The sequence below is a fragment of the Cariama cristata genome, unplaced genomic scaffold (assembly GCF_000690535.1).
Source record: "Cariama cristata isolate BGI_N322 unplaced genomic scaffold, ASM69053v1 scaffold2160, whole genome shotgun sequence".
NCBI lineage: Eukaryota > Metazoa > Chordata > Aves > Cariamiformes > Cariamidae > Cariama > Cariama cristata.
This window is the reverse complement of record NW_009595056.1, coordinates 19,625-42,804: the sequence shown is the minus strand read 5'-3', so window position 1 is coordinate 42,804 and position 23,180 is coordinate 19,625. Positions and strand designations below refer to the sequence as shown.

At 40.3% G+C, this 23,180-nt stretch overlaps 1 protein-coding gene across 1 annotated transcript in view; it reads left to right on the top strand.

Annotated features, from left to right (window-relative positions):
- Positions 1–19,790, top strand: part of KIAA1211 (KIAA1211 ortholog) — a 41,993-nt gene extending 22,203 nt beyond the window's left edge. The window contains exons 3-10 of the mRNA XM_009700274.1: positions 4,095–4,259; positions 6,801–6,869; positions 8,152–8,334; positions 10,024–10,946; positions 11,385–13,153; positions 14,617–14,807; positions 15,901–16,066; positions 19,144–19,790. Coding sequence (XP_009698576.1) covers positions 4,095–4,259; positions 6,801–6,869; positions 8,152–8,334; positions 10,024–10,946; positions 11,385–13,153; positions 14,617–14,807; positions 15,901–16,066; positions 19,144–19,304 — 3,627 coding nt within the window. The 3' untranslated portion in view covers positions 19,305–19,790. The remainder of the gene's footprint in view (positions 1–4,094; positions 4,260–6,800; positions 6,870–8,151; positions 8,335–10,023; positions 10,947–11,384; positions 13,154–14,616; positions 14,808–15,900; positions 16,067–19,143) is intronic.
- The last annotated feature ends 3,390 nt before the right edge of the window (positions 19,791–23,180 follow it).

Genomic DNA, 23,180 nt, shown 5'->3' with positions numbered 1-23,180 from the left:
TGGTTTTGGATTCACTCCAGACATGGAGCCGTAAGAATGATGTGGTTTCAGGGGGCTGAATCCAACATGCATGAAAGCAGGCATGTACACACAAGAGGAGCCAAATTGGAGTGAAAGAGGAGATGTACAGCCTGACCTGGGCTCTCTGCCGGTTAATATGGAAAGTTTCTTCTGTGGCATTTCCTATGCAAACACAGAGTGCTTTGAAAGTCTAAGCTTTTTAATTTGCTGGAGGTGCCAACCAATGCCAAGCAATTTAACTTTATTTCTGAAGTTACTAAAAGCTGGTGTAAAGATGTCAGTTAAATAGTATCACATTTTAGCAAATTATTTTGCATTAAATAAAAGTGGGCCTGTGTCATGGTCCAGTTACTGAGGAAGAATTTAAAAATTGGATGAGTGCAAACTTTCAATTTTTTTTCTAAATTCCCAGTATTTCTTTGCCTTTATTAGATGTGCAGCCCTGCCCCTCACCTCGCACTGAATGGCGCCGCACCAGTAGCCACGTGTGTCGGATGTGAACAGACAAACTCTCATGCACCTCTTGAATCTTAAAGAAAAAAATTTGGGAATGAGGTAAACCTGTTCTGAAGCACAGCTTGATTATCCTGTTCTGAAGCTCCCCTGTGTGTGTGGTCCCTCGAGCCACCGTTTCATGGTATAATTGTCCTATATGGTAGCATTGCTGTTTTGGTGCTGAGAACAATTCGTAAGTCCTGTGGAAATACCTGTGCGCTGGCTGCAAACTGAGGGACTGGGAGAGCCCGCTGGGGTTGATGAGGCTGGAAGTGAAAGGTGCAGGCAGGAAATGTTCATCTTCCTTCTGCTTCTAGCTGACAGCTAGATTTCAGAGCAGGACGGTGATTTCTGGCTGTTAAATTACAAGTCTTCTTGTACAAACCAAAAGAGACCACGGTCATTTAACTGAGACTGATACGCATCTATGGAGATTTCCAAAAGGGTATTTAAACACATTACTCTGCAATGGTAAAAGAAGAAAATGTCACACCTGCAACTTCTAATGACTGGTGTTGCAAATAATCTTCCTTAGGCAACCACCATCCACATGCTGTCAGCGCAGGGAATTCTCAAGTACGGAGGATTTATAGTTTTGTGTTCAGAAATAACATGTCTAACTGAAATTTTTGAGAAATGTAAAGCAGATGCTCCTTTTCAGGGAATACAGCCTCTTCTCAATGGCCTTGCAGCTTAAATTGATGTATCTCGCCTTCTCTGAGTGGAACTATCTGTTTGTGTTCTTCCAAGTAAAAGTTGTAGGGTTTTGTTTTCTTTCAGGGATGATGCATTTTTAGGGTTTTATGATTGACCAGGTAGAGAATGTATCTCTATGAATTTTTCTGAGAGAGGATAATTGCATTGTAGTTACAGTATAAGTACATTTTAGAAAAGAACAAGGAGCAGGTTTAACATTGCTCTTTGAAAGCAATAAGAATAAATTTGCTGAGTGGTAACAATAAACTATTTGAGATTTTGACATTTGGTATTCAGCATCAGCTTTGGAGATTAGAACACACTAAAAGAAATTGGTCAGTGGAGAACTATTAGTGGGGCTTTTTTTTTTAAGTTAAATTTGTTGAAAAAAGGCCAACAAATAAATAATACAGAGAAGAGCCTTCTGTCCTGAAAGGAATGTGAGGGCTACTAGAGTTTCTTCTTCAATCTTCAAAATAATTTATGCAAGTCTGAGCAAATAAACTTTTAAAACGTTGAAGTAATTACAAACAAACAAACTGTGTACAGTCCATAAATATTGAGGATAGTCTGTTTCCTGGAAATATCAGGAAAACAACATTTTAAGCTTTTATATACACAAATACACAGTTTTACAGCAGAGCCCTCAAGCATCCTTGATGACAATTTAAAAGGCCATTCTTTTTCAAGCACAGACCATTCTCCACAATAGCTCCATCACCACACAACTCCCACCGTGCATTGCACACACACTAGGTCAAGAACTTGATCGAGAGAATAACACACCATCCTTTCCTCCAAAACACATTGCACGCAATATGTACATGTGTGCATGTTCTCATCATGGAACAAATGAACAGATCCTTAATTTCTTGGGTGGTTGCTCAGGTAATGCCAATGGTTCCAGTTTTCTGCCTGGGAGAACTATTTGTCTAGGAATATGACTTTAGGAAGAAGAAAGGAGCAGCCTCAACTTAGAAAACACATTATCAAATTAAGAAGCTGTTCTGAAATAATTTTCTACTAGCATCAAAGGTCCTGCAGGAATAGAGCAGAATTACAGCCTTCACACTATCTAATACAGGCCCGTTTGTTCTCTCCAGCTCCCATTTCCGCAATGGAAACATAGAAGATTTCAAGTGAGAAAGTTGCACTGCCAACATGAAAGCTTGGGAGGATTTGGTGAAACCCTTGCCTTTAGACTATGGGTGCATTGCCAGTAATCTGGGTGGGAATAAAACTCTGCTATTCAGAACTGCTTGCTATGCCAAAATGATATAATAGATTAATTTCATTACTTTCTGCCAAAATCCAAATGGGCATAAATAACGCATAACTTGAGGAGACTGAGAAAAACTATTCTAATTTAATAACCTGATTGTGAGGAGTATCTGCTTAGACTTTTTGTCTTAATAGCTCAATACAGAAATCTGGTAATGTTTTGGGGTAATGTGGATAAACTTTATATAGGAGTCTGTTCCACTGGGCAATGATGGCAAGTGAGACTGATCTGACCTGCATCCTTTTAGAGGTCCATGCACTGCTACTAAAGTGTATCTTCCCTTGCCAACTGCTCACCTAAACCATGCTACTGATTCTGTGCTGTAGGAAAAAAAAAATAAAAATCTTTGTTTTACATGCTGTCTACTTCAGTCTTCTGACTGGTGTCAGGAGTCCGTGTATGTACCTGACATTTCCACTGAATAGAAGCTGCAGAGTTGAATTGAGTATCGCTGGGCTGTAGATGTTCATAGTGATACAAGACAGAAATGGGAGATCTCCTTTGGAGAATTTTCTGTGCTTGAAAGAAGGTGAAGCAGGAAAATAACTCCATGGTCCCTTCCTTCCCAACTGAGAATGATTCCCTGAAATATTTCGGGAAGAAAACCCATCATTAAATGTTCCTTACTCCATTTGCTCCTTCTAGATAATTTCTTCTAACTCATTTGCAAAAAGCTCACTTTCAAAGACTGTACAGTACGTGTCTCTGCAGTAGCCAGGGTTGTAATTTTTCTAATTCACTCTACCAGAGGACGGATACTATATGCTACTTATTTTACTTCATCTTATGCTTGATATAATTCAAGTGTACTTTCTTGTAACCCTTGAGAGAAGATTACTTCAACAAGGAAAATAAATGGTGGGAAAGCTCTTTTATCCATTCATCTACTGCATGTCCCCTGCATAAACTTCTGTGTGCAAAAGTGGTGATTTGGCAGTGTATGTGAGCATGAGCAGATGTGAGTTTGAGTATTGTTCCTATGAGATCAGGCATCTAAAAGAAGCTGGATTTCCCCTCCTTTGAGAATTTGCCTCCTCTAAGGCAGGCTTATGTCAAACCCTTAACATTTAAATCTGATGACTAAACATTACAATAAGGATATCTTTAAGAACTACAGATGCATGAGGTGCAGGGTTTGGGGGCTGGAGAAGAAAAAGGTTGCCTTTTGGGGCAGTTTTAGTTCCTCAGTGTACGCTTGGCTCATAATCTTATTTCTTTGCAACAGTAAGGCTTCATAATTAGCTTTTATAAACAAAGTCTTAACCTAGAACATAGATTAAAAAAAGAGAAAGAATGTTTCAAAATTCACTGTACGTTTGCAAAAGTTGGCAACACTGACAAGAACTCAAGCTAATAATCCAAAATCAGAAATGATGAGGTAAATTCCTGACCTTGGTCATTTTGCGGGGAGAAAGAAAAGGGGGTGGCCATCATGTTGCAGCAATGTGAGCCTCAAGTTGGGAGTTTTTTGTTCAGAGTCAGAAGTTGCCCTTAATGTTTCTGTGCAGCTTTCAGGTGGAAAAGGGACACGTGCTAGACTTGGCTTGTTTTACTTATGATATAAATACCTTTTTTTTTTTTTTTCTCCCTTGTTTTTCAGCAACAGTTGGCCAAGAATATAAAATTTGGGCAGCCTCCACAAATGACAATTTCTGTGAGGACAATGGGAGAGGCAAACGCTAATATAGAAGAGGATGTGTTGCTCAGTAGCCCCATGGAGATTGAGACTCAGCAGGACACAGTGATCTCAGACAGTGGCAATAAAGTAAGCACTTTAAATTGACTTATTCATGGCATTATAGCAGTACTAAACCAGTAAAGTTCACTGGGGCGTAGCAGATGACCCCAGTGAGGCATCGCTGAGCTCAGCAGGCTGTTGTATTTGGATGGGATCTCTCAGCTCCTGCTTCTCAGACTGGTGAGAAGTGTGTGCTCTTGGCATCCTGAGCCAGGTCCCACAGAATTACCTGTTTGAATGTTTGCTCTGAATTTCCAGCAATGCAGACATCAATTGCAGTGTAGCTAGAAGACACGAAATTTTTCTGAGACACAAACTGCTTGAAATATGGACTTCGCAGCATGGAAAGTTGTGCATAGCATCACATGGTAAAAAAGGAAATCATTCCAAAATGAGAGAGGTCTGGAGCCTAAATCCGTAAATCCTGGGTCTTGAGGAAAATATCCATCTTTCTCATGGAAAGGAACCAAAGGCAAAGAAGGGGGAGAAACATTTTGAGAATGTTCTCCCTAAATCCAAATGTCCGGCATAATTCAAATAATTATTCGAATTCTCCATGAAGATTTTGATACCAGGAACTGTGGGCATTCAGGTATCCAGAAAGGTCTTGTTCAGACAGCAAAGAAACACAGTGAGTGACAGAAGCTCTGTGGAAATCCTCTAAGGCAAGACTGGCTCTGTGTGTCACTGCAATAGCTACCGGGCATGCGGGGGGCAGAGGGACCCCCTTCCCTGCCTGGAGGAGGCCGACTTTATGCCTGGGAACCCTTGGGGAAGGCACACAGCAGCCCACCACGCACATGCAGCCCTTAGGATCCCAGAGGAACGCTGGGGTGTGAGCTCCTGCCAGTGTTCACTAGTGCTAGCTGTGTGGGAGGGAAAGGCAGTCAGTGTCCTCTGCACCTCATGCCTAGGTTTAGCCAAACACACAGAAGGGAGATTTATGGCTGAGGTGGCTCAAATGCTTCATCAGTCTTTAAGGGGCAACATAGCTCCTCTGTGACCACTTCCTTCGTGGCTGTGGTCGGATCTGTCAGGGAGCCAGGCATTTGGGTAGTACCTGCACACTCACGCCTCTGCAGTCTGGAAGGATAAAAATGAAGCCAAAGCAGGGTAAATTTTTTCTGCTTCACAAATAACTCCCTTCTGAAGCATTCAGTTAAGGTGATCAAGAGCATCCTGCATGCCTCAGAGCACAAAGAGTGCAGTGGGACTGTGGACAGGTTTTGGCTATGTGCCCTAGTACAGGGCGAGACTCCGCGTTTGAGACCAACATCGATTCTCTGCAGACAGCCGTCTTGCTGGGTCCTGCAGGAGACCCAAATGTCACTTAGTGACCTCCAGCTCAAAGGAGAAAATAATTCAAGCACTGAAAAATCACTAGAGTATCTTTGTGTAATAAGGAGGGAGAGATTCAGTCCTTACCACCTACTCTTCTATTACATTTTGAAAACTAAAGGAATGCCCCTTTGCATAATTCTTTTTCCGAATACCGAAGGAGCGAACACCCCTACTCAGAGAAGATTGCAGACACAAACAAAGCAATGCTACAGGCATAGGGTCAGCCACAGCACTCGGTACTTTCCTTTTCTCTTTCTGCACGCTACTCATATTACCTCCTTTATCAGAGATTTCTGGTGCATGGCAGCTTGCCTGGTTTCTGCTCTGATCTCTGCTGTTGGCCCTGTAACTGCTCTGCGTGTTTATCTGCGTAGCTCCTGAGGGACGGGGAGGCTTCTGTCGGGAGCTGGTGGCCAGGACCACATAGCGCTGCTCTGCTTCAAACAGGTTTCCTGTGTTGCTTTGTGGCTTCTGATTTTCCTGACTCTGTAACTTGGATCAATGGCGAGAATTCTGGGTCTCATTTAACCACTATTTGTAAAGCGGATTTTTTTAGGCTTTATACTAACGATCACGTGCACCTAGTGTAATGGGATCCCAACATTCATAGGTCATATGAAGCAATACTGTGATGTAATGATTAAAAACAATGTTTCTGGGTGTGAAGAATCCTGCTTCAACCCCTGCGCCTTAGAAATCCCCTCCTGTGAGATGGCTTGGAGAAGGATGGTAGCTAAGGAGTCCTAGTCACTGACAGGCTTCAATTGTTCTGAGGGGATGGTTGGCTTTGTAAGAAGAGGAGTCGTCAAGAGCCTGGAGCTGAAACTCCTTGCAGCAGAGGTAATGCCTGATCAGGTTCCTGTATTTTTTCCTTAGGTCTAGGTCAGGAGAAAAGAAAGTTCCTAAGAGCTGATTGAAATCCTACAAAACTGTGCTCTTTCTTTTGCTTTGGAACGTGGTTATTTTGTTAAGGAAGGGTGAATGTTTTGCCTTTTGTAGTGTCTTGTAGCAGCAACTGCTTCTGTATAGACAGCAGTGATTCAAGGAGCAGCAAAGCGAAACTCATAGCATTTAGGAATAAGAATTGTTTATCCATCAATCCTGCAGTGACAAGAAAGAGGGTAAAAATCCTACCTTAACATGCATGATTTCACAAGTCCTTTGAACCATATTTATTAGATCCTTTCCATTTCAATATCTACCTGTGATAATCTTTTTGTTTTCTAGTCCACTGACACTCCAGATTTGTTGAGAACAATGAATTTGCCTGGAACAGGACATGACGTGGAAGAAAAGGTAAAAAAACTTTTACACTTGGTTTGCACTGAGTTACTTTCTAATTTTAGCTATTAGAAGCCTGACAGTTTTTGCTTGAATACGTATTTCATTGCTTCATTGATCATGCAAGATTTTGTGAATGTTGCACAGTTTTGGGGCTAGTAAATAAGCAATAACTAAGATTGAGAAATCTCTAAGAGCTGATTGCAGGAAACAGCAGAACTTAGTCTCTGCCAGTCTTGCAGCTTTCCTGCATTTGATGTATTAATCACAGAGCCATAATTTTCGTAAGTACTTCTGCTACTTTGTTATGCCTACATGTAATTCAATAAGCTTATGCAAAATGTTCCATCAACTTTTAAGTAATTGGTTCCCTGATTAGCATATGTTTAACCTCAGAAGATTACAGAGCTGTCTTGAAAACAATGTATGTGATTTTCTTTCCTTAGAGATTTCTCCCTTCTTTTTTTTCTGCCTTCTTTTTCCACTTGGATTGTGCCAAATACAAGTCTCAGGATGATAGCTCGGTGACTTACGAGAGACACTGATGACAGGCTCGCTCTTGCACGGCTAGACATACAGTTCCACTGTATTTATTCATGAGAGGAGTCTCACTAAATCACTTTGCTTGTATTTGCACTTTCTGAACCCAGATATTTGAAGGGCAAAAGAAAGAAGCACCAATCAAAGACAGGATTGTCTTATTTTATTTTTTGCTGCTCTTTGGTGCTAGCTTGGACAACTCCACATGACTCTGGAGGGAAGGTTTTCCACAGGCACTGCGCCAGTCTGAGATCCAATACTGTAGTTATCTCCCATGCAGATAGTAGAGCTCTGTAGCTGTTCTGTTATAATGCTTAGATAAGACAATATCTGATTTGCTCTTGCCTAAATTGTATAATCTAAATTATTTAAAGATGTAGATATTTTTTCCACAGTAAGCAAACTTTAAAATGTCCCAGTGTTCAACGTTGCTTAAAACTCTGCCTCTGCCCTTCCCATTCCCCACAACTTCAGAGTGGAGCTAAACTGTGAAAAAACTTCAGTTAGAATGGTCTAAGTAATTTTTAAGTGAAAAGTATAAAAATGTGTAGTACTGGAAACAGGAAAATATTGCAGCTGTAACTTTCATGTCCAAAGTTCATGATTTGTATAATGGAAGAACAGGGTTTGAAATCTTTTCTGCTAGTAACTCCTTTGAATTCAAAAGTGCACAGGCTTTTGTGTGTGTGTGTATTATTTATTTATTTACTTATTTCAATGGAACAAATAGCTTAATAATAGCTTCTTGTACAAACAGGTCACTCCAGTCAAATCATCTCGGCCAAAAAGACAGTTTTCCTATTCTGGCACAATTGAAACAATCAATTTGGATGCAGTTCCCCAGGCTGTTGCTCGTCTAGACAACAGTGCAGCTAAACACAAGCTGTCAGTGAAGCCAAAAAAGCAGAGGATGTCAAGAAAGCACAAGAGATTAACAAAGGTATTGAATCACTGGTCAAACAGCGAGAGGAGGGGGTTACTTTTGAAGCTGGGTACATAATAACCATAACTGAGTAATCCAGGAGTAGCTATAGACAGAGGACTGTCTTAAGATGTGATTAACAGTGTTAGAGATAGCTATTGAAAGCTTCTTCAACAAATCTCATGTCTTCAAGGCAAAACAAAATGCATGCTTCTTTCGTTTTGTCTTGAAATCAAGATAGAGACCTAAAGATGAAACGCTAGCTGGAGAGAAGATGCAAAGAAGTTTTAATATAGCCAGTTGAGACAAATACTACTTACACTTGAAGTACTTCTACTAGGATTTTACACTGGGAGAGCTTTCTGATTCTAGGTTTTGTAGTAAAAAATGTAGGTCGTAAAGGTCTGAAGGATATTTGCCACTGTTAATGCTGCCCTGGTATAGGCAATCAGTGCAAAATTTGGTTGGGAAGAAAATTAAGATTCTCTAAAACTGGCATGGGTTCTGACAGAGATACTACCATTGTCTTATAAGAAAGAATAAGACTTTAGTAACACAGCTGTTGCTGCAGCCATAGAGTGAATTAACAAATTCTAGGTTTGTACACTTATTGCATGGCTATTTTGTTTCTTATCCTGACATCATACAAGTGCTTGTAAATGGCACAAGACTATTCAACTAATACAGGGTTCAGGAGAGGCCACTGTCCTTTCTTCCACACCATTGTACTTGCACTTATCACTCTTGCAATGAAGAAATTAAATTTAAACCTCTTGTTTATACAGAGTGTTTAACTGGAGCCAAATGATGGCTCAACAAATGACAGCTAGGCAGGGCATTAGCTGAGCTGTTTTCCTCAAGGAAAGAGCTGGGAAGCAGTCTTCAGGTGCAGCTCACCTTCAGACCATGTCGCTGCAGAGACAAGGCATAAGCTGTGAAGAAGATCTGCATTCTGTTTCTGGCAGGTGTTGCACCCCCATGCCCAGCACGGAGAACCCGTCAGCAGTTAGCGCATCCCTCAGTGCGGTACAGTGCAGTATTGCTGGGGAGCTCTAGGGTCTCTGCCCATGCATGGTCCCATGGTTCCTGCAATAGAACTGGAGTCGCAGCACAGCTAACGAGGAAAAGATCCTGACTCAGGATTTGTGAAAAGCAGCCAAACTGTGTTTCCCTGAGCAATGTTCTTTCCTGGCTAGCATTGCAGAGCTCTTTTCTGCAGGCAACAGCTTCTGTCTCTGCAAGGAACAGCTAGATTTACCATGAAAGAACTGGCAAAACAATACCCTTAAGCAGGTGCTAATTATTTCAGGCTTAAAAGATGGGAGTTCCTAGTAGTAGAACAGGCATATGAAACTTGTACTGTATTCCTTGAGCTTCTGTAAATTTGAAATGGCAGGTCTCAATCTGGATTAGCTCATGTACACCAAATGGTGATTCAATATTTAGTGTTATACTGTTATGACTGTTGGCATGTTTTCTTTCTTTTAAAGGCTGTCATTGAATAGGTGAGAGCCATGGGATCTATGATGATGTGATCCATAAATCGGGGTGGGTATGTTGGCTCTGGATCTAAATCATTGGTTTAAAAAAAAAAAAAAAAAAGAGAAAAAAGAAATTTTGCATTTGCAACTGATTTTTTGTTCACTGCAAAGAATAACAAGCCAATAGGCAATATTCAGTAACTCCAAACTTGTCTCCCAATTTTAGGGATCACAAAGTTTAACAATAACAGAATTTGAGCCAGAGGACCTGGAAACCCAGCTGTATGGAGACATATACCCAGGTTATAACGGACACATCGTAGCAGACAAGCTAATCCAGAACAGAGATGAGCAGAAGCAGCTTCCACTGGCAGAGGAGAAAAGAATTGAAGATCACTGGGGGATCTTTGAGGCTGAAAGGATAAGGCAGATTGTAGAGATGGAAGAACAAAGAGAAATGGAAGAACAAAGGTGCCAAGAACTTGACCAAATACAGAAAGAGCAGGAGAGAAGGCTTTGTGAAGAAGAGAGGAGGCAGTATCTCTTTGAAGGAGAGATGTCTTTGAAAATAGGAGAGCAAACATGCCATAAAGAGGAGAGAAGACTGCTAGAAGCTGAAAAGATACAAGAGCTGGAGGAACAGAGGTGCCAGGAACTGGAGAAGCAGAGGCAGAAGGACTTGGAGGAGCAACAGGGACGAGAGCTGGAGGAGCAGAAGTGCCAGAAACGAGAGGAGCAACAGAGGCAAGAGCTGGAGGAACAGAAGCACCAGGAAAAGGAGGAGCAACAGATACAAGAGCTGGAGGAGCAGAGGCACCAGGAACAGGAGGAGCAACAGAGACGAGAGCTGGAGGAGCAGAAGCACTGGGAATGGGAAGAGCAACAGAGACAAGAGCTGGAGGAGCAGAGGCACCAGGAGAAGGAGGAGCAACAGAGACAAGAACTGGAGGAACAGAAGCACCGAGGATGGGAAGAGCAGAGATGTCAGGAGTTGGAGGAGCAGAAGCATCAGGAATGGGAAGAGCAGAGGTGCAAGGAGTTGGAAGAGAAACAGGCACAAGGGCTGGAGGAGCAGAAGCGGCTAGAGCTGGAAGAATTAAGGCAACAAGAGATTGAGAAACAGTGTCAAGAGGAAGAAGAAAGAAATTGGCTGGAGGAACAAAAAGAACTGAAGGAACAAAATAAGGAAGAAAAACAGATACAAGAGCTTCAAGAAGCTGAAATAAAACTGAAGCAGGAGAAAGAAGCTGAGAGTGTCAAACAGAAGAAACAGGAGGAACAAAGGCAGCATTTGAAGGAGAAAGGAGAAAAGGCAGAGAAGGAACAACCCCAGCAAGTAATGGGTAAGAAAATGAAACGGGAAGAGCAGAGAAAACACAAGCTCACAAAACAAATGCACATGGAAAGTGCAGAGGGTATGCCACAAGACGAACTGAAGCAGCAGAAGGAACAAAATGAACAAGAGTGGAACAAGCTGGAAGAGCAGAAGGTAGACACAGAAGAACAAAATCTTCAGCAAAACCAACAAGAAAAATCCTTGGAACAGCAACAGGACAAGGATCAGTTGTATTCTGGAGGGGCTGATAGGCATCCAGCAGAGGAGAAGCTCCAAGAAGGATCTAAATCCCCAAAACTCAAACAGCCAGAAAAAGGGAATAAAACAGCAGAAGAGGTCCTAGCCCAGAAACTCAAGAGAGAAGTTGAGGCTCAAGAGCAAAAGCGAATAGGGGAAGAACTTCGGTGGCAAGAGGTAGATGAAAGACAAACTGCATCCAGACCCTTCACATTTCAAGTATCTTCTGGAGATAAACAGATCATATTTCAGAAAGTAAATCTGAGTCCAGTCATGCCCATCAAAGGAGCAGGAGTCTCTTCTCCATCCATCAAAGACTGCAGGATGCACACGGCCAGCAAGGGCTCTCATGCACTCCCGTCATCTGTGTGTGTGCCCCATACAGCTATTTTGGTTACTGGAGCACAGCTGTGTGGCACAGCAGTTAACTTGAACCAGATAAAGGACACAGCTTGTAAATCATTACTTGGCTTAACAGAAGAGAGAAAAAATGTGGATATTCCTTCACCAGACAAGGCCCAGAAGAAGACCCAGGATCCCAAACCCAGCAGCAGTAGAATGAAATATGCACAAGAGACACTGAACAACCAGGCTGTACTAGCTGAGTGGGCCTCTATCCGCTCCAGAATCTTAAAGAATGCAGAAAACAGCAAATATAATGAGAGAGACCGAGTAAGTGTCTGCAGACACAGTGACGACTGGACACCCCGAGGACGGGGTGCTCCCCATGGCAACTTGAGGAAGACCCTCTCTGCAAATGCAAAGTTCTCAATAACACCAGCATGGCAGAAGTTTTCAGAAGCTTCAAAAACCAATTCAAACACTGAGAATGTAAGTGCAGCAAAAGGCAATGAAACAGTGGCTGTGGGAAGAATCACTGGCTCATCCGCTGATTCGAAGGAGTATGTGGCTTCCACTTGTAAGGATAACTTAGCTGAAAAGGCTAAGGAGAAAATGGAAACGCATAGTGAAATGACAGACAACACAGAAGGCTGTAAATTTGCAAAAGATCTTCCATCTTTCCTTGTTCCAAGTTTTCCTCATTCTCCAGGTAAAGAATTACCTCAGCCAGAACTTCCTGGTGCTCTGGAAAATCAGCAGAATAACAGCACCAAAAAAGCAGATAAACCAGCACCAAACGGAGAAGAAAGCGTTTCTCCTTTTGGGATAAAGTTAAGGAGGACAAACTACTCTTTACGTTTCCATTATGATCAACAGGCAGAGCAGAGGAAAAAGAAAAGATACAGTGCAGGAGATAGTTTTGATGGTGTCCCTGACCCACTAGTTACAACAGAAGGTGAGAAAGAATCCTCTGTTTTTGTTCCACAAGAGAGTACATCCCCTGGCATGGGGAGACCAAACGTCCCTGGTAATTTAAAAGACTCAAAAGACTCTTCAGTTACTGTGGTGGAAATTTCACAACCAGTGGTCCTACCACCCACCGGCCAGAGTGCTTTACCCCCTCATGAGAAACCAGCGTGCAAGTCAGTGGTCCCACAGAAACCTGCTTTAGCTCCAAAGCCTACCAGCCAGACTCCGCCATCATCTCCTCTCTCTAAAATGAACAGATCAAACCTAGCTGATACGCGAGGGCAACGGTTGCTTAAAGCTGAATCAGACGGTGGCTGGAGAAAAGAAGACAGAGCAAATGCAGTGCACCCCACACCATTCAATGAGTACAAAAATGAAGAGGAAGAAATCAGAGAAAAGAAGTCATTTTTTCCATCTATAAGTATTCCATGGAGAGAAAAAAATGAGAAAAAGCCTGAGCCATTGAAGAAAGGTATGTCTTTTTCAAAGGTCATTTAGTATTGCCTGCATTTCCACAATGAGATACTGGAGGTCCAGAGGAAGACATTTGGTCTTAAGCTATAATATTTGCCTGACGTTATTCATGGAGTACTACTACTTTGCTTAGGGTTGTCTGAATGAATGGGACTTCCCATCCCCACAGTTCAATTGAAAACCACACAGACTCAGCATGACCCGTGCGACCTGCTTAAGAAAGTTAATTTCAAGGAGGTAACTGAAGCGTGTGTGTGTTTTCCTTGGCAGAGCTGTTACCTAGTTAGTCAGAGGATGGACTCTGTGTTCCACGTGTAATGGTGTCATCAGAGCAGAGGGAGTAATTTTTATAATTTACATTATATTGTTTCTGGTTTTTAGGGGAATATTATCTAGCTTAAAAAATATTAAGATCTAGGTCCCCTTATAGTGCCTATCCTGGGCAAATTCTCTAACTCACTCAGTATAGCTGGACACAGGAGTCTGCATTTCAGAGGCACTCTTCAGTAATAGAAACATTTACAGTAGCCATAGTGGCTCTTCAAAGGAGGGCAGAAAGCCTCTGTGCCCTGAAATAGTATTCTCTGCAAGAGCAAAAATTACCCTTTCAGCATAAGGACACTCAAAACAGCAAGGCAGAAATTCAGCATTTAATTGGGAAATCCCAATTCTTTTCCCATTCTTGAATTTTGAAGCATCATGACACTTCTAAAACCATATCTCAGTGGAACTGCTGCTTATTTTTTACCACTTTTTACACTTTTTCCTTTCACTTCTGTTTTTAAATGAGGATTTATGGAAACTAGTGGGAGGCACAGCTGCCAGCCTGGGAGAACAGGGCCCGGGCCCATTGAGGATTTCTGTGCTCTCTGCACCTTTGCACCCCAGTGCTGGTCCCTGCCACTGACAGCTCCATACTGGGTGCTAGCCCCAGTTTCATGCAGGGTACAGAAAGTGAAATGCTCAAATGACAATTTAAAAAAAAAAAAACACAACACTTTTTTTTTTTAAGAGAGGCTGCATTTACAGGAGTACATCATTCCAGCGCCCTTCTTTTGGCTGAAGTTCTGACACTCTTCTTCCCTTAATTATGTCTGCAAAACCAAGGAACTGCAGTACGTAGTGGCTGGATCCCTTTTATCAGAGTTAGAAACAATCAATGCATATGTATCACTTTCCCTTAAATATCTCACAGTGCGAATATTTGTAGTAAATAAGGTTGTAAGTCTAAGTATCTGGGGTAGGCTTTTTCACAAAAAAAGGATAAATTTGGACAGCTGTATGAGTGTGTTGAATTAGGTCTTATTCTTGAGGCATAAAAACAGTCCATGAAGCTCTGTCAATGGCATGGCATTCAGTGGGCTTAGCTCCAGAGCTTTCATAAGGTAGAGAAGTTGCAAGGGTTTGCTTGAGACAAGAGATGTGCATTACTCAACCAATTCTTGTTGTGTTTTCTTTCAGAAAAGCCTGTCCTCCAGAGCAGGCACTCTTTAGATGGCTCTAAATTGATGGAAAAAGTTGAAACTTCACAACCGCTTTGGATTACATTAGCGCTGCAAAAGCAAAAGGGATTTCGTGAGCAGCAAGCTACGAGGGAAGAGAGAAGGCAAGCCAGAGAGGCGAAGCAAGCAGAGAAGCTGGCTAAAGAAAATGTAAACAATCTTTAGAAACCTGCCCGTTAGAAATACTGATACCATAATTATAATTGTTAGCTAGTTTTATTATATGAAAGCGATAATTTTTTTTAAATGTTTGGTTTGTAAGATTTCAAGAAAAGCTAAAGTGATAGTGAGTAAAAAGTAGTCTGAAAGTTTGGAGTTCCCATTTGCAAAACTGAGACCTCCAGGAGAAAATACTGTGCAATAATGTGATAATTTTAGTGTAAACTGATGCCTTAATATCAGGTGGCAGTTAATGGCAATCATAAGCATGACCACTGTGCAGGCGATGGAACACAAAAATTGTATAACATGGTTCTTTCAGAGCTTGAGTAAGTAAGATGTTAAGCCTTAATGTCTAGGGGATAACAGCTAGAATACTCATTTATAGGTGAACATTAGTAAATTTGCATTTATTTTTATTGTAACATATTATTTGGATAAAATGCAGACGAAAGAAATGAACTGTCATGTGAAACATGCAAATGCCTAAAGCAGGCACTGAATTCAAGTATCACTTCTTTTCTGTTCTCTAAATATCTATTTACTGTCCATGGTTTTCTATTAGTAAGAAAAACACTTCTACTTACAGTGCAAAATTGATGCTACACAAACAATGATGCTGTGTATAGATACCACAGATGGTAAAAAGAGAGATCATGTGGATAACTAAGTATATTTTGATGTTTGTTACGAGACTCAAATTTCTGATGGGCAAGTGCATAATTACAGACATAAATAATTGGCAGAAAAAACCAGCAGTGGGTGTGAAGTTGCCCACAGATGCACACTGTGTTTCAGTGCTGTATTTAACAGGTAGGGCTGGCTCAAACTGTTCCAATATTTTGACTGAAATGACAACATGACAAATTTAACTCTGGGGTTTGTTTTGGTTTTGGTTTCGTTTTTTTTACAGTCTGTAATAACTGTTAGTTTTAGAAGTATCAGAGTGTTTTGATCCTTTGCTGAGAAGGAAAGTTAAGGAAAGGACAGGTGATGAATGAAAGCATCAAGTGTGACATCTCTTACTTGTAGTCATTACATGACAGACCATTTCTCATTTAGCAGTTTTCCTTCTCTCTTCTAGGCTGCTGTAAGTAACCAGGCAGATAATAAAAGCAGCAGCAGCAAAACAAGCACACTGCAGAAATCGACAACTCAGGAAGGGGAGAAGAAAACAGAGACTGCTGTGTCCAGACTAGAAAGAAGGGAGCAGCTAAAAAAGTCGAACACCCTTCCAACTTCTGTGACAGGTACAGTGAGAGACTCAGATTTGCTCTAGGAATAACACACTTCAGAAATGGTATTGCACATTTTTGAGAAAGTGTATGAATGATTTTTTTTTTCCTTCCCTCATATATTACCCCTAGAATTACAAATGCATTTGCTTTCAGCACGCAACAGCACAACTTCTCCCAGTCTCATATGCTGGCCATTACACTGGAAGCACATAATTCTAACAGGTTTTTAACAGGTTTGCCAGGTTATTAAGGTTGCACTACTGCATTTCCTTAGGATTGCTCCAGTTCAAGTTACAAAAATTTGGCTGTCTCCCCAAGCTGTATCCAACAATATTTTTGGAACGTGTCTAATGCACGAGGGATTTGATTTACTGTAAATTGCAATTGCAGTACTGTTTTACCTTTAGGTTGGGGGTTAGCACAGAAGGGGAATGATACTTAACTTCTACAAAGTGTATTTGTGTAGGGTATGAAGCATATTGTCTTCCCACACCTCCCAGTTTGCCAAGGAGAAATACTCACCCCAGAATATTTGGAACGAGCATTCTCGTTTCATTTAAAAAATACAAAAACTAATCAATTCAGTTCAAGGTAGCCTGTCACTTTGAATTTAAGACTTCTCCCTCCCAGTCAAGTATTTAGTATGGAAGGTTGGAACCAGAACCTACTACTTTATCTGTCACTTCAGTTAAGCTGAAACAAGTCCATATTCAAAAGGCAGGCACATTACAATAAATACTTCCCCAAAGAGCGTAATACTCGGGGTGGTATCTGGTGATTGTTGAAATAGAGACTTGCCTAATATTTCTCCAGCCAACATTAGTCCCAGGCAAAAGGTATTGGAGAAGAGTACAGATAGGTGTTGAAGAAACCTTTTTATAAGTAAGTTAGCGTAATACTCGGGGTGGTATCTGGTGATTGTGGAAATAGAGACTTGCCTAATATTTCTCCAGCCAACATTAGTCCCAGGCAAAAGGTATTGGAGAAGAGATAGGTGTTGAAGAAACCTTTTTAGAAGTAAGTTAGTTGCACAGTAAATAGCGTGGGCTTCTTTGAAAGTAAATACACATATCAGCTCAATCTATTCAGTACCAGTCTAAGCCAAGAACTACAGAATTCAACCATTGAAAGTAATGAGGCAATTCATTTATCTGATCTGTAACGGTAAAGGCTAAAACAGTGCTACTCCTACGTTACAGACTGTTCCAAGCTGATCAACCCTTACACATTTTTTGCAGCTGCCGGTGCAGATATCCCTGAGGACTTCACCTGCAACATCTGGGGTTGGACTAGCTCATCTTTAAAGGCCCCTTCCAACCCAAACCATTCTAAGATCTCACATAGATTGCCCAAAACTTTTCATGCTCGTGTTAGCCTGCTTCCAGTGTCCAGACTGGCTTTGGAGGTAGGCAGGTAGAGAAGCTTTACAGCATTGCTGTCCACCTGTAACAGGGCTCTATTGCAGCCCTACCCCAACAGAGTCAGTGGTGTGATGTTACACTGTACATGGTCAATTCTAGCAGAAGTCAAACTCTAGCACAATAGATGATGCCAAATTAGATCAAAGAAGTGCCAAAACACTGCTGTCCTTGGTTGGTCTCTCTGCACTAGAATGGGAGTTTCAGGAGGGAATTCAGGAGGACTTAGCAATTTTGAATTATCTAAAGTGACAGTGCAGAACTGTGTTGGCCCTAAAGGAAACAGTGACTGGATTTCTGTGTGATTACTGGCTACGTTTGGAGCCGGGTAACCATTATCAGCTACACAAATACACTACATACAAGTATTTGTTTATTATGTATGATGACACTGATTTGGGTTTCCCACAGTTAGGAGAGCTTTTAAGGCAGAAGACCAGGCTAGACCATGTTTAAAATAAAAGTTTGCCAAGTCCTCCTCTAAGGACATTAAAAAAACACCCAAAACTTGAAGAAGTTGGTGTATTTCAGACTTGCACTTGAGTCTTGTACAACAGGAACTGATAAGAGGAAATAACCTTTAAAATAGCATAAATTAGCATAACATTTAAAATAATTAGTTTTTCAAAGTGTCTGTCTGCAGCAATAGCTGCTGCTACTGTTCATTCACTTATAGCTAAAAATACATGATTAAAGATGTACAAAAAAGAAAAATAAACGATTTTTGCCATCCATGCAATTTTAAAGCTTTTTAAAACATTCAAAACCTGAAAATGAAATGCAACTAAATAATTTGGACTGAATCTGAATACTTCACAAAAAGCAGCTTCTTGGCTCATAAAAAAAGAAAATGTCTAAGGCGGGATTAGTGAGGAGTTATTTTATAACTAAGGTTTTTAGAATTACTCCATAGGTGTCAGAGAGGACTCATTTCTATTCAGGTTGCCTTCAAGGGCATTCAGTCTCAGAATTAAACAATCTTCCCACCTGACTTCTACAACATACTTCTACAGTTCTGCTCTGTAAAGTTGCTTGTCAGAAATCAGTTGCTTATTCAACACATTTTCTTGCTGACACAGCTGTTTGTCTTAAATATATTATTTTCTAGAAAATGTGACAAACTGCTGTTGGAGAAAGTTGGTTCCTTTCTTCTTCAGGGTAGTCTCGCAGGCATGGTTAAATGAGGCAGGAAACTACAGGACCGCTTTCTTCTCTGCGCTTATTTAAGAAGCCTAATCTGAAAAGGGAATCTAAATCCTACTGAATACAGTTGGCAGTTCAGCAGCTGCAGTACCAAAGAGAAAAAAAAAAATCCAGCTTTATTTCCCATTGTTTGCTATATTGCAGATGTAATTAAAATAGTTTATGTAAAGATGACTGGCAACTTGGAAACGTTTTCTCTGGATCTCACAGAGACTGAAAATTTTGTCCCTGTTTTCATGAGTTACATTACTTGCAGTCACCTCTGAAAAAGCAAACAGCTCCTCCTAATTTGATTATTTTGCAAATAGAATAAAAAGGAAGTTTTAACTAAAAGGGTTGGAAATAAATACGAAGTGTTAGATCAGAACACCTCCACAGAAAAGCAGCGAAATCTCTAGAATCCTGCAACAAAGCACAGGGTTCAACTAACGTTTTTTTCTCTTCCCTTCCCCACCCGATCAAAAACAGTGGAAATTTCAGATTCTGTTCCATCAACCCCACTGGCAAAGGAGGTGGCCAAGAGATTCTCCACGCCTGATGCCAACCCTGTGTCAACAGAACCAGCCTGGCTTGCGTTAGCCAAGAGGAAAGCAAAAGCCTGGAGTGACTGTCCACAGATCATAAAGTAAACTGTAAAATTACATCTCTGTTGCTGACTATTAGTTGCTTTCTTTTTATTTATTCAGCTTTTTACACATGACAAAATGCATGTATTGAAGGACTGAAAACTGAACTGATTACCGTTTTGCGCTAGCTCACTGTAACGTCTACTCAAGTCATATATTCCACTGCTTTGACAAATAGCTAAATGAGGTCACGGCAAAAATTTCAGAGCCAGACTCTCTCAAAAACTTAAGAATGCTCAGATACTGGATGTAAATTCTAGTGAGTATCATAGTAAGGGCCAGAACTTCAGTTCCGAAGCTCTGCGGGTATTCGGTTCTGGAAGTTTAGATCTCTTCACTTAAGTGGAGATCTCAGAAATCTTTCTCAACATTCCACTGTTGAAAATTAAGGCAAGATGCATGTTCCCTTCTCTTATTCCTGATTTTTTTTTAAGTGTTAAACTGTATGAACTGTCAGTTCCACCTGCTCTTTGAAAGCTTCTTCCCTAATGAAGAACTTTGGGAGATATCGTTCCACCTGGAAATGATTAAGTAGAAAGTTGGTACCATCCACCTGCTGAGGTAATTTCTTTCATCACAGGATTAATACACGATGTCTATATTCCCTCACTCCTAGGAAGAAAACAATTCATCCTACTTAAAAAAAATAAAAACAAAAAAAAACACCCCACATTATTTAAACAAAAATCAGAAAGTTTTCAGAGAAGCCAGGGAGTTAGCGTTCCTTCTAGTCATTTAAGTGCATCACTGTGCTTGGCCATGTTTAAGATGCATCAAGACAGCGATTGCAGATTACAACTTTAAATCAATTGACTGGAACTAAAATAAGTAAAACTATTCCTGTGCTTATGTAGCTGTAGAATTTGTCTCAGTAAGTTCCCACAGGAGTAAGACTTGCAGAACTGAAAGCTAAGTCAGTGAGTGTCTCAGGAGTTTTAACTCTGCGTTCTTCCTGATTTTACTCCATGTGCAACTTCAGATAACTTCCTGTACTTTGACCAAGACAGCCAGAACGCTTCAGAAAGAAGTTTACTTACCCCGTCTCAGGTATCTGCTGTGGCAATTGAACACTTTATTACTTCTTGTAACTAAAATAGAAATGTTCACCCCCTCCTCTTACAAAAAATGATAAAGTCCATAATGTAATAAAAATTGTGCTGTCCTCAACATCCCACAGAAATAGCTAGGTCTATATTTTTAAAAGCCACCCTAGTAAATAACACCCTAGTAAAAAACACACACAAGTTTGTTTTACAAGGAAGTCTTTAACAAATTTGAACATCTCCTTCTTATAACCATAAGGCTCAAAGGAACCTTTAAGCCTACAACATCATAAAGGGAGACATTTTCATGAGAAGAAACTGCATCATTCTAGAATGATACCACCTATGTTTCATGGAAGTATTTTAGCCAAACTGCTGTGTGCAGCAGGAGGAGTAGCACTTTAAATTAGGCAGAAAACAGAATGAAACCTGCCGTATCCTCCCATTCCAAGAACCAAACAGGGCTTGTCAGCAAAAGTCATTACTGAATACACTGTTTCCCACCAAACAGAAAACAACGGTTCAGTATTGTGGTTACAATAGCACAAACACAATGGACGTGTTAGATTGAGTAGATGGGCAGCAGCAAGATGGGTTTTCTTGGGTCTCTTAAGCCATCAGTTTTGCTCAGTTTCATATTAAAACCAGAATCTCTAAAGTAACTTTTTACCTTTAATATAAGTATTTAAAATGTTTTATACAGAGATAGGGCAATGCTGCTTTCAAATCCTTGGGGAAAAAACCCCAAACTTAATGCCTTCAAAGTCAAATCTCTGCAAGCTTATCTGAAGAAAGAATCAGGTCCATAATTATTTTTTCTCTGCTAGCACCATGAATTAGCGCATCTTAAGTTAAATTTACACTTTTTCTGAGTTTATAAGCCTGCAGTATGTTTTTATAATTACAAGAACTCAACTGCCTGAAATCCACCTTTATGCTTATTTCTTGGGAGAAGGAGCCAGGCAGAAACAGAGAGAAGGCAAAGTAAATCAGGATTAAAGAATTAAAGATACTGGTATTCTGAAAAGCATAGCAAAAATAGGTGCTATTGTGCATGACATAAGGATGCAATTTTCCAATACAATACATTTATAGCACATAGATTAGAGCTTTCATTAAGGATGGTCTTAGTCTAAAGCTTCAAAGCAGAGGTTTTTTTCAACCATAAAGGTATCTAGTGTAATAATGGAAACTGTATTATGTACAGTACTTGATGGAAACATTTCTAAAGTGTACATGTTCAACAGTGACATTTCATGTTAAATTAACAAAAATTTGCACTAAATACCAATGAAGTGAAGTGTTACTTTGCTTTAGCTTTGTTGCAACCATTTCTGATAAAGTGTTGGAAATCTGTAAAAATAAAACCAAAACATTACTACCGAGTTTAAAACAGCAAAAATGTTTTAAGAACCGAACAAACCACTATGTAGTATATTGTCTCAATTTTTTTGTAACTTATACACACAAAATACCATTTCTTCTGACAAGGTTATATATGATTAACCTCTATGTTCATATAGTAATGTACAAAAACTGTAAGATGTATAATTGTGGGGTATTTGTTGTGTACTTTTTTAATTTTTCAAATGTTTTAAAGTGCAATTGTTTATTATACTAATGTCATTTTAATTCTTATTAAACTATAACCAAGTCAAAATTATCTAATCGATGATGTATGTATTCTGTGTCTCCTTTTGCCAATCGTGTAGTTCAGGTTTGCTTTATAAATAGAACTTTTTACAGTGCTACAAGTATCTTGCCTATGCATTTCTGCTAATGATAAAATGGAGGAACCAGATGTGATGAAGCAACAAAGCCAGTGCAACTTCTACTTTACTGTTTAATGCAAGACGTTAGAATTCAAAGTAGATGGCTCATCAGAGAGTGATATAATAGTTTCTGCTATAGTTCTTTTAGAAGACTCATAATTAGGAAGATGCTCTCAGTTAAGTATACTTTTGTCACTGCAAATACTTGATTTGCATTACTAAGACCACTGATAATTCCTTTTAAGGCATTTAAGACAACCAAAACCAATTTACACAACCCTTTATTAATAGTTCTCTGTAAAGACACTGTAGAGAGCATTCATTCAAAAAATCTCTTAAAAAATGATTTGATAATGGCTGATCTGAGCAGTGCAAACTTCATCTGGGAACTAGTACTGTACCTGTCATTGGAATTTAATAAATATACACATGTGAGTATCTTCTCCACTTCAGAATACAAGAAGTAGCTCTTACTGACTTCAACCGAGTTTAAGTATATGCTTGACAGAACTGAAGCCAAGGAGGGCCTAGGTTCACAAAAGATGAACTATTCAGTTTACATAAACTATAGTGAACAGGTCACTACTACAAGGTACATGCAATGCAGGCTGTGTCTTCAGAAATCAAGCTAAAAGTTAGATTCAGAAGAGGACTTGGGTTACCCTGCCAGGGCACAGAAACCTCATCGGACTAGACAAACACTGGTCTGATGCATGGAAGAGCCAGGCACAGGCTAGGAAGGAACCGGGAGGAACCTCAGGGCACAGGCTAGGCTGGACTCGGAGAGGAATACTTTCCTCCCTCAGGGAGACAAGCATGTTTTTCGAAACTGCAGAGTATGGCACCTTACCACAGATTCTCCCAATCCTGCAAGCATTTGAAGCAAAACTACTGACTTTCTTTTTCTCACTACACAGGTCAAAGCACAACATGCACATCCAAACCATCTGAAACATGTTCTTTCATTAACTGGAGTTGGAAAATGAGGGAGGGACAGTGAAACTTCTGGCTGGGTGCTGAGCAGCCATCCTCCTTCAATCAATACAGCAAGTCAACAAACATCG